Source organism: Phocoena phocoena, chromosome 19 (assembly GCF_963924675.1).
Source record: "Phocoena phocoena chromosome 19, mPhoPho1.1, whole genome shotgun sequence".
Classification (NCBI taxonomy): Eukaryota; Metazoa; Chordata; class Mammalia; order Artiodactyla; family Phocoenidae; genus Phocoena; species Phocoena phocoena.
The window spans coordinates 4,616,166-4,627,242 of NC_089237.1; the positions used below are offsets into that span (position 1 = coordinate 4,616,166).

The 11,077-nt window shown below is 48.5% G+C and overlaps 1 protein-coding gene across 2 annotated transcripts; it reads left to right on the forward strand.

Annotated features, from left to right (window-relative positions):
* The first annotated feature begins 267 nt into the window (after window positions 1-267).
* SOX9 (SRY-box transcription factor 9) lies at window positions 268-5,399 on the forward strand. 2 transcript variants are annotated; one of them, XM_065896918.1, is made up of 4 exons: window positions 271-701; window positions 1,701-1,954; window positions 2,519-2,895; window positions 2,998-3,363. In XM_065896918.1, exons 1-4 carry the CDS (start codon window positions 271-273, stop codon window positions 3,361-3,363), a joined length of 1,428 nt encoding a protein of 475 aa, XP_065752990.1. The 2 variants fall into 2 exon arrangements, with proteins under 2 accessions (XP_065752989.1, XP_065752990.1); XM_065896917.1 differs by having other exon boundaries at window positions 268-701; window positions 2,519-5,399.
* Window positions 5,400-11,077: the final 5,678 nt, after the last annotated feature.

The window sequence follows — 11,077 nt, forward strand, 5'->3', positions numbered from 1 at the left end:
GAGAAGGGGTGCAGTCGCCCCCCGCTTTTTGCTTTCTTTCCCCCCTCCTCTCCAGTTCGCCTTCCCCCACTTGGAGCGGGCAGCTGCGGGCTGGCCCCCGCGCGCCTTCCTAAAAGCTCGCCGCTGCGGCCGAGTGACGCGCCAGGCTCCCCGGGAGCCGCTCGCCCCGCGTCCGGGCAGCCGAGGGGAGAGTAGCCCGCGCCTCGAGCCCCCGAGCCGCCGCGGCTTCTCGCCTTTCCCGGCCACCCGCCCCCTGTCCCGGGCCTGCGTATGAATCTCCTGGACCCCTTCATGAAGATGACCGACGAGCAGGAGAAGGGCCTGTCCGGCGCCCCCAGCCCCTCCATGTCCGAGGACTCGGCGGGCTCGCCCTGCCCTTCGGGCTCCGGCTCCGACACCGAGAACACGCGGCCCCAGGAGAACACGTTCCCCAAGGGCGAGCCGGACCTGAAGAAGGAGAGCGAAGAGGACAAGTTCCCCGTGTGCATCCGCGAGGCCGTCAGCCAGGTGCTCAAAGGCTACGACTGGACGCTGGTACCCATGCCGGTGCGCGTCAACGGCTCGAGCAAGAACAAGCCGCACGTCAAGCGGCCCATGAACGCCTTCATGGTGTGGGCGCAGGCGGCGCGCAGGAAGCTCGCCGACCAGTACCCACACCTGCACAACGCCGAGCTCAGCAAGACGCTGGGCAAACTCTGGAGGTAGGGCGGGCGCGGCAGGGTGGGTTCCGCGGCGGCGGCGGGGGGCGCTGGCCGGGACCGTCTCTCCGCGCCCCGCCTCCCAGCAGGAGGGAGTTGCCGGTCCCGGAGCAGGCGGGGTGGGGCGGGGGGGGGGAGGCGAGGGGGAGGAATGGGGACGAGGTGTAACTTGGCTCAGAGTTTGACAAAGTTCTTGGATTGCTCTTGGGGGAAAGGGGGAGGGGGTAGGTGGAGCGGGGAGGGGCGGCGGGGCGGGGTGGGGGGAAGATGGCCAGAGGAGGGGAGAACACCAGCAGGAGACTCGGTGGGAGAGGGCTGCCGGCTGGATCTCCCGCCGCACTGAAGTTCAATCCCAAGGAATTGAAATCCGCCTCCCCCTCCCTCGAACTGCGTTCCCCCGTGAAGCCCTTCGCCCACGGAGATGGGATGCAGGGTGGGGGGAGAAGCCGAGGCTAGAGGGCCCTGTGGCAGGAAGGAGGGGCGAGAAGGGAGGCTGCTGGAAATAGGTGGGTGCAGTGTGTGTGAGTGCGGTGGCGGGGGTGGGGGCGGGCAGGAGGAGCTCCTTGCAGATTAAGTGGTTTTTCAGAAAGTTTTTAAAGGGTGTTGCGGATGGAAGGGGGGGCGGGTATAACTCCAGTAGCAAAGGCCCGGAGAGCGGGAGCCGCGGAAAGCTATTTTCATCTCCAGGGTTTCCAAACTAGGAGAGAAGGGGAGAGGGCGGCGCGGGGAGGATCCGCTCGCTCAGGTCGGTCTAGAAGAACGGAGATTTTTGTTTTCTTCTTTCCTTTTACTTTTTTTTTTTTTAAAGAAAAGTTTCGAGTTGCGGTAGTGGTTGGAAAGCAGGGAGGAGGGAGGAAGGGGGGCTGTGTTCGAAGAAGCCGAGGGGTGGGGGTCACCTCCCCCTCCCGCCGACCTGACAGCTCAGCCGGTTTCACGGAGCCCCCTCCCTCTCTTTCTCTCTCTCCCTCTTTTTGTCTGCTACCCCCCCCACCCCGCCCCCAGACTTCTGAATGAGAGCGAGAAGCGGCCCTTCGTGGAGGAGGCGGAGCGGCTGCGCGTGCAGCACAAGAAGGACCACCCGGATTACAAGTACCAGCCGCGGCGGAGGAAGTCGGTGAAGAACGGCCAGGCGGAGGCCGAGGAGGCCACGGAGCAGACGCACATCTCCCCTAACGCCATCTTCAAGGCGCTGCAGGCCGACTCGCCGCACTCCTCCTCCGGCATGAGCGAGGTCCATTCCCCCGGAGAGCACTCCGGTGAGTCTCCTCCCGGCCCCCACCCCGGCCTGGCCACCGCGCCCCTTCTGGCACACCCCCGGGCCCCCAGCCACCTAGTGGGCTCTGCTTAGGGACCTGGCGCTCCCTGGGGAGGGAAACACACTAACCCCTGCACCAAGCCCCTGAAAACACACAGACACGCGCGCACACACACACACACACACACACACCCCAACCTAATCCCTGCATCCTAACAGTAATTTTTATTGCGGGGTAAAATGCCTTTACAGCTTTACAGGGCTTCTCCCTTTTTCTTTTTGCTCCCCCAGCCCAAAAGCACACATGGGGCTCTTGTACGTGTAGCAATTTGGTCTTCCGGACCCTCCGGGCCTCAGACCCCCTCCCCTGATAAAAGGAGACTGCCGAGTGTGTACCGGCGAGTTAATCATTCAGCGATTTCTCTCGGGCGCAGCGCGCCTCCCCCGCGGATACGGGACACTTTAGCGGAGGAGGGGGGGAGGGGGTCCCAGGAGGGTTCCTGAGACTAAAGCCTCCGTACAGCCCTGGTTGATTGCCCTGTGTTTCTTCCTCTATCGTCCTCAGGGCAATCGCAGGGTCCACCGACGCCACCCACCACCCCCAAAACCGACGTGCAGCCGGGCAAGGCTGACCTGAAGCGAGAGGGGCGCCCGCTGCCAGAGGGGGGCAGACAGCCCCCCATCGACTTCCGCGACGTGGACATCGGCGAGCTGAGCAGCGACGTCATCTCCAACATCGAGACCTTCGACGTGAACGAGTTCGACCAGTACCTGCCGCCCAATGGCCACCCGGGGGTGCCGGCCACGCACGGCCAGGTCACCTACACGGGCAGCTACGGCATCAGCAGCACAGCCGCCACCCCGGCGGGCGCTAGCCACGTGTGGATGTCCAAGCAGCAGGCGCCGCCGCCGCCCCCGCAGGCGCCCCCGCCGGCCCCGCCGGCGCCCCCGCAGCCGCCCGCGCAGGCGCCCCCCCAGCCGTCCGCGCAGGCGCCCCCGCAGCCGCCGGCGCAGGCGCACACGCTGACCACGCTGAGCAGCGAGCCGGGCCAGGCCCCGCGAACGCACATCAAGACGGAGCAGCTGAGTCCCAGCCACTACAGCGAGCAGCAGCAGCGCTCGCCGCAGCAGATCGCCTACAGCCCCTTCAGCCTCCCGCACTACAGCCCGTCCTACCCGCCCGTCACCCGCTCGCAGTACGACTACACTGACCACCAGAACTCCGGCTCCTACTACAGCCATGCGGCGGGCCAGGGCTCCGGCCTCTACTCCACCTTCACCTACATGAACCCGGCGCAGCGGCCCATGTACACCCCCATCGCCGACACCTCCGGGGTCCCTTCCATCCCGCAGACCCACAGCCCCCAGCACTGGGAACAGCCCGTCTACACACAGCTCACCAGACCTTGAGGAACGCTGAGAGAGCGACGATGGCCATGACGATCGTAAAAAGAACCCAAGAAATAACGCAACCAACCAGAATTTCCTTTGGACATTTTTTTTTTTTTCTTACCTTTAAAGACATGTACGCTGAAGGCAAGTCGAACTCAGATTACAAGACAGAAACACTGACTATCCAAACGCATTACCACCTTGTTGCGAATCAGTGGCCAGGCCACTCTTGGCTAGACGGACCAGCAGAACCGACGGGAAACTGGACTGGAAACCTTCAAAGCAAGCGTGGAGGGTGATGGAGATTCGTGTGACCAGTTGGCTCAGTCTCTCTGCCTGTTTGGACTTTGTAATTATTTTTTAGCGGTAATTAAAGAAAAAAGTCCTCTGTGAGGAATATTCTCTATTTTAAATATTTTTAGTATGTACTGTGTATGATTCATTACCATTTTGAGGGGATTTATACATATTTTTAGATAAAAAAAATTAAATGCTCTTATTTTTCCAACAGCTAAACTACTTAGTCGAACAGCGTGCCCTAGCTTTTCTTGCAACCAGAGTATTTTTGTACAGATGTTGCTTTCTCTTACAGACAAACAGACAAAAAAAAAAGTGTGTGTGTTGTATTAACCTACAGAAGCCACAGATTTGTGTTACGTGATCAGTTTGGGGGGGTTAGCTTTGCTTAATTCCTCAGGCTTTCTGATTCAAGGAGGAGTTGCCTTAGAAAAATCAAGGCCTTATTTTGCAAATACGGAAGTAAACAATAGTCTAGAGACGATTTGGTAAGCATTTGGTAAGCTTTATCATATATATGTTTTTTAAACGAGAAACACCTTAAAGCCTTAAAACCATGCTGCTGGAAAATCCTTGTGCCCTCTTCTAGTGCATTTATCCTCCTGTGTTTGCTCGCTCACCGCAACCTTAAGAAAGAAGCAAAAAGCAAGCAAAGGAGACGAAATCTGTTTGGGGAATGTTTCAGCAGCCAATACTGTGCCCCAGAACACTGCCCCCTGGTTGCCTGCCCGGGCCCCATGTGGAACACAGATGCTAGAATCCTCTCACTTACACTGTCACCTGTGCCTCTCTGAAAACCAGCAGTTAACTTCAAGACATTCCATGTGCTAAAATTATTTATTTTGTAAGGAGAGGTTTTAATTAAAAACAACAAAAAAATCTTCCTCTTTTTTTTTCTTATTTTTTAAATTTACCTTCTTTAAAATAGGTTGTTGGAGCCGCGTCCTCAAAGGGTATGGTCATCTGTTGTTAAATTATGTCCTTAACTGTAACCAGTTTTTTTATTTATCTCTTTAATCTTTTTTTTTTATTAAAAACAAGTTTCTTTGGATTCCTTGTCCTAGATTTGTATAAATGCCTTTTTGTCTGTCCTTTTTTTTTTTTCCTCTTTGTTGTTTTGTTGAAAACAAACTGGAAACTTGTTTCTCTTTTTGTACAAATGAGAGTTTGCAGATGTAGTGTATCACTGAGTCATTTGCAGTGTTTTCTGCCACAGATCTTTGGGCTGCCTAAACTGTGTGTGTGCGTGTGCGTGTGTGTGTGTGTGTGTGTGTTGTGACTCAATGTGTCAAAAGCGTGTGTCATCGATGTTCCCCTTCGTGTTCTCTTGGAGAGGGGGAGGAACGGGGAGGGGGGTCAGCCCACTGACAGACCTTAATTCTTAATTCTGTGGCTGGAGAGTGAGGATTGCTTTTTAAAAAAGACAGCAAACTTTTTTTTTATTTAAAAAAAGATATATTAACAGTTTTAGAAGTCAGTAGAGTAAAATCTTAAAGCACTCTTATAATATGGCATCTTTCCATTTCTGTATAAAAGCAGATCTTTTTTTAAAAAAAATATTCCTGTAACTTAAGAAACCTGGCATTTAAATCGTATTTTGTCTTTAGGTAAGGTTTGGTTTGTGTTTGTGTTTTGTTTGTTTTGCTTGTTTTCCCCCCCAAACCTTTTGTTTTCTCTGTGAAACTTACCTTTCCTTTTTCTCTTCCTTTCTTTTTTTTGTATATTATTGTTTACAATAAATATACATTGCATTAAAAAGACAATGGCCTGTGGACTTACTCATCTGGTTCTCCTGTTAAAAGGATGGTTTGAAGAATTGGGGCACCAAAGAGATCATGACATCCCGATCGTCGTGATGTTTTTTATTTTTTATGCGCACTTTTGGCAATCCTAAAACCTGCTCTGAAGAAGAGACTGTGTCCCCAAAACTCAAAGCAGAAAAATCTTGAAAAGTGCCACCCCATTAGGTCGCATAGAGAATTACATGTCCGTAGCTGCCATTCTGGCAAAGATGTTTGTTGTGGTTTTAACCCTCATGCTTCAGGGCAAAAGCTGCTCCCTTGAAGAAATCAGAGGGGGAATATTAGCCCTGAAATCAGTAGCTTGTCAGAAGACAGAATGCCAAAGGGGGTTAGAGCAAACCTTCTGTGATTATGAACACATAGCAAGGAAACGGGGTGTCCATTGAAAAGGCAAAGGAAGCCAAACCAAAGTAAAACTGTCTGAAGGAGACCAGGGGGAAATCTGTCCCATTAAGTCTCCTTTATCTGCAGGCACAATGACATGAGATTCCCTTCTTTTTCTGTTCCCTCCAGTTTAACTCATTCTCAGAAGATGCAAAGCCATCGTAGAAGTAGTAAGACCTAATCCTATTTTCCTTGGCCTCAGTTACATGGGAGTTTCCAGGATCAGAGAATCGTTCAGGTCATTTTTCATTAAACAGATGAAATCACTCCTTCCCTCCCACCCCCAACACTGAGACACCCCACCTCCCCCCGACACACACACACCCCAGATGATTGGGGAAGTGATTTTAAGGGGGTGAGTCTGCATTCTCATCTCAGGCTGGTTTCACTACTGGGCCCACGTCTCTGACAGTCTTAACCAGCGTCCAAACTCGGTTATTACGTCACATTGTCTGTTTTTGCTTATGGGATTCCTGGCTTGCGTCCCACGCGAGGATCATGGCAACCAGGAACATGGTAGTTATCAAATCGAGGCAACATTATACTCTCCTCCTTTGCAAATTCCTTCAACAAACACTGATTGAGGGCCTGTGACCTGCGGGGTGCTGTGCAAATCCCTCCCTGCCCCACCCCCCCTCACCCAGACGGCAGACTGTTCCTTGTTTGTGCCGTTGCATCCCTTCACTCAGGCCCAGAGTCTATCCTCCATGGGTACAAAATCTCTATTTTTCCCCCTTGCCAAAACTCACAGCATCCTTTTTAACAGACTCCGTGCTGTTCATTAGTTCTCGTACACCCTTATGTGCCCTAAGCCTGTTGTCAATTAAAATCAACACATTCCATCCCATAACGACCACCCCTTTCCCCAAACCTCTACCGTTTGTCAGATTGCTCTCTCTTCTCCTAGAAATGTGCTCTTTTCCTCAGTATGTAACCTTTGGCAGACTTTCTTAGAGGCAGAATGTTCTGCTGAGACATAAACTTGCTAGGTGACCTAGGGCAAGTCTCTTACTTTCCTGTTCCTCGGTTTCCCTTTTTGTTAAGAACATTTATAATCCCTCCCTCATGAAACAGGGTTGTTTTTAGAGCAGTTTTTAGCAGGGAGCCGCCTGGGAATTGACTGCATCAGAATTGACCGGTCTCTACAGGATTCCTCCTACATTAGAACAAGAAGGAAAGGGCAGAAAGGGTTTCACAAGCTCCCCAGGTGGGTCTGATCCACAGGAAAACACAACAGACATTGGAGCGCAGAGCGTGCCTCTGAATCGGCTCACCCCCATCCGCCGGATCTGGTCAAAGCCCAAGATCACCAGATTATAAAATACGTTAGAGGAATTTTTATTCTAAATCCAGAAATGCAGAGCTTATCACCTTGACAACAAGATCTTGATTGGAAACAGCAGAGTCCTCCAGACCAGAAAAAGCTTGTATGCAGATCCAGGGTTATTTGTTTATTTGAACTCGAAATAAAAGCTCTCTCTCTCTTAACTATTTTCACAAAAGGGAATTTTTTAGCAAAATGGGATAAACAAAAGGGAATTGAAAAATCTCATTTACAATCAGTCTTTTGCACTATTATTAAAATGGAACGTATGGATTAGTTTGAGCTGTGTGTTTGACTTTCCCACCTCAATGCCGTCCCATCCCTCCCCTTCCCCTGATTTCCAAAATGAACATTTTTGAGGCACCACGGTGACACTTTTTAAATTAAATGAATTGATGAACTATTGCTATACCAGAGATGGATTTCCTATGGTGCTAAAGAAGTTTAAGCTTCAGGGCTCATTGCTTGCACAGGCTCCTTTGAAGGCCCTTTACTTAAACTTGTATTTTTAAAATTTATATTCTTTTCTTAAAGAGCTCACCCCTCCAAAAAAAAAAAAAAAAAGCTTCAGGGCCCACAGAACCTAGGTCTGCCCCTGACTACAGCTGTTGGGCAGCAAACCATGACATCAGAGGCTGCAAACAAGCTGCTTTTCTTTCTGTTCTCAGCAGTACCTAATACACAGTAGGTGATTAATAAATACCAACCTTTTATCATATCCACGGACCTGATGGCAATGTCACAGAACAGGTTATTGGGAACCTATACCATAGCATTCTACCTCTTGACCTTACACGATTTTCTTATCCCTCTGAGACTCAAATGATTCTCATATCTCGAATGATACTGTCTCGTGGGCATAATAGAGATTAAATGAAATAAAGCCCACAAGAAATGTTAATTACCTGTCCTCACTCATTCTTTCACTTCCCTCTTCCTACTCATTTCTCTTTTTTCCTTTCTTACACCACCTTTCCCCTGTGTTTTCTTAGGATCTCCCATTGCTTCTTGCAGCTGAAAAAAAGTTTGCTGGGCCCTGACTGGGCTACTCTTTTTCCATCACTCACAGACTAGGCCTGACTCTGGATATCTGAAGAAGAATCATTTTTAGACCAATACAACATGGGACAGGCAATGTCATATGTGCATTTATTTAAAACAACCAGGCAAAATGTGAGGCAATATGAACATTCCCTTGTAGTTTACTGCTAGATACGTTTCTTGAAATTTCAGGACTTTATACTGAACTTAATCCAGTTACTGTAATTTCATGCTGCCATATTCCACTTTAGGAAGTTGTATACTCCTCATTCTTCTCCTAAACATTTTTGGAACATCTCCTGTGGGTCAGGATTCAGCAGTGAACAAGACAGAGATAACCCATGCCCTCATGGGGTTTCCGTTTTGGAGTGAAGAAGACAGGCGAAAACAAATAGTACTCCTTGATATTTTCTTGTTCATGTGCTATGAAAAAAAATGCAACTCATTAGGGCCAGTTGGGAGGTTATTGTAGCCATCCAGGTGAAAGATGATGGTGGCCTGGTCTAGAATGGTGGAGGGTCAAGGTAGATGATGGATTTAGGAATAACTTTGGTGGGACCTTCATGAACTCGCTTTTTCTCTCCTGATCTCCATCTATTTTTCACTGACATGAAATTTACTCTGACCCAATTTACATAGAGGGGACCCACTCTATCTTAGCCATTCCCTCCTGCCCACCAAGAATAATCTTGTACTAGTCTCTCCACTTCTTGAAAAAATACAGATTCATGTATCTCACAATCTTCTTTTTCAACAGAGACATCAAGAGAAGGATCCAGTCCCTGGAATCCAAGAGGGTCTCTTGATCTCCAGAGACTTGGTTACTGCACCCCACAGGTTTATGGAATCAGAAATTTGGAAGGTGTGATGAGAAGTCTTTTAGTTTGGTTGGACCCTCATTGCAAAATTCCTTTATCAGCATCTCAGTTGTTGAATGACTCCTCAGTGTTTCCTAGAAGGCTTGCATTGATTGACAGTTCACTTCTCCTATCAGGGAGATTTTTGATGCTGGAAAATCTGATCTCTGCAGTTTCCATCCAATGGTCCAAGGTGACCCACCTCTACACCAACATGATATGAGTCTTGTCTTTCTTCCAAATGACAGACCTTCAACTATTTGTACAGTTTTCAAGTTTTCTTTTAGTGTTTTTTTTTTTTTTTACCGTGTTAGAATTTCCAGTACATTTTACATTATGATATGGTTCCCAAGCCCTTTCATATCTTGCCATTTTTCTTTGCGTGTACTTCACTTACCAAAATTTCTCCAAAGTTAGCATGCCCAGAATTATTTCCAGGACTCCAGATACGGTTTGACTAATATGGAATACGAGCAGATTCACCCCTTTTGTCATCGGAAATTGTGCTTCTATTAATTTAAATTTAAATGGTATTTGTTGTTGTAGCGGCCAAATCACCAGAAAGTCCTCACCAATCCTGTTGTTGTGCAACTGATTTTTTGAACTCGGTTACCAAGATTTACATCTACCTCTCTCTTGACGGGAGAGTGACATACACAGATTCAACGGAAGGAAAAAGAGGAAAAGGGACTGACATCACGGAGCACCTACTTTGCCAGGCACTGTGACATGTTTTATATACATGATCTCTTTTAATCCATTTAATAACCCTTAGAGACAGGTGTTATTATTACAGTTTTATTAAGTAGGAAACTGAGGTTCAGAGAGATTAAGCAATGAACCTAAGGTCACGTAACTGGTGAACATTATAGACAATTAGCATGGACTCCCCCACCCCACAGCCTGTCTCCCCTGCCCCCCAACCTAGTCCTGTTTTCAAAAGAGAATTTGAAATAGAGTTTTTAATGGAGAAAGGAGAATAAATTCTTCTGTTGTAGATTACGTCACAGGGAATATCTTTAAAGCAAAATCTGACCTACGACACACATCCCCACCGCCATAGTTCAAAACCTTCCAATGGCTACCTATTCACTTGGAATAAAATCCAAATTCCTTATCATAGGCTATCATGTCCTACTCCAGGGGTTTGCAAATTATAGCCCACAGACCAAATTCGGCCCACCACCTACTGTCGCAAATAATGGTTTATCAGAACATAGTCACACCCATTAACTTACACCCATACTATGAACGCGACTTTCATGCTATGATAGCAGAATTAAGTAGTTGCAACAGACGTCTTGGCCGGCATGGCTTAAAATATTCACTAGATGATCTTTACAGAAAAGCTTTGCTGACCCTTTTTCTACAGAGTCCAGCCCTTGCCTATTTCTGTGACCTCGTCTCTTACCATCCTCCTCCTTATTCCCTATGTTGCCACCCTTCTGCTTTCTTTCTCGTTCTCGAATCTGCCAAGTTCTTTGCCACTTAAGGGCCTGTGCACTTGCTACTTCCTCAGCCTAAAAGCACCCTTTCATCAGAAGTTTTGGCTGTTTCCTCCCCATTTTTCAGATCTCACCTCAAACATCACCTCTGCCAAGAGACCTTACCTGACCGTCCCAGATCAAAGAGCCCACACTGCTATCGCCCCAGTCGCTCACTCATTTTTCTGTATATTTTTGTAACACCATCACTTCCTGGAATGATCTTCACCATTTACGTTCCTCTCCTCTGACTAAGGCTTTGAACTTTGCCTTGTAACCAACTTACCTCTAGTACCTAGAAAAGTGTCTGATGCATAACAGGGGCTCAGAAATTGTTTACTGATGAATTCATTAAGATTTCAAGTCGTTTTTATTGCCCAAGATTCTGAGGTAGGAATTGAGAATTAGGGGTTCAAAGGCCAAAAGTCATCAATTACTCTGTAATTAAATCATAAATTTAGTGAACATTGGATGAGTGTTCGCTATGTGCCAGATAGGATTTGGGGACTCCAAAAGGAATAAGAGAAGGAACTCACAAGGAAA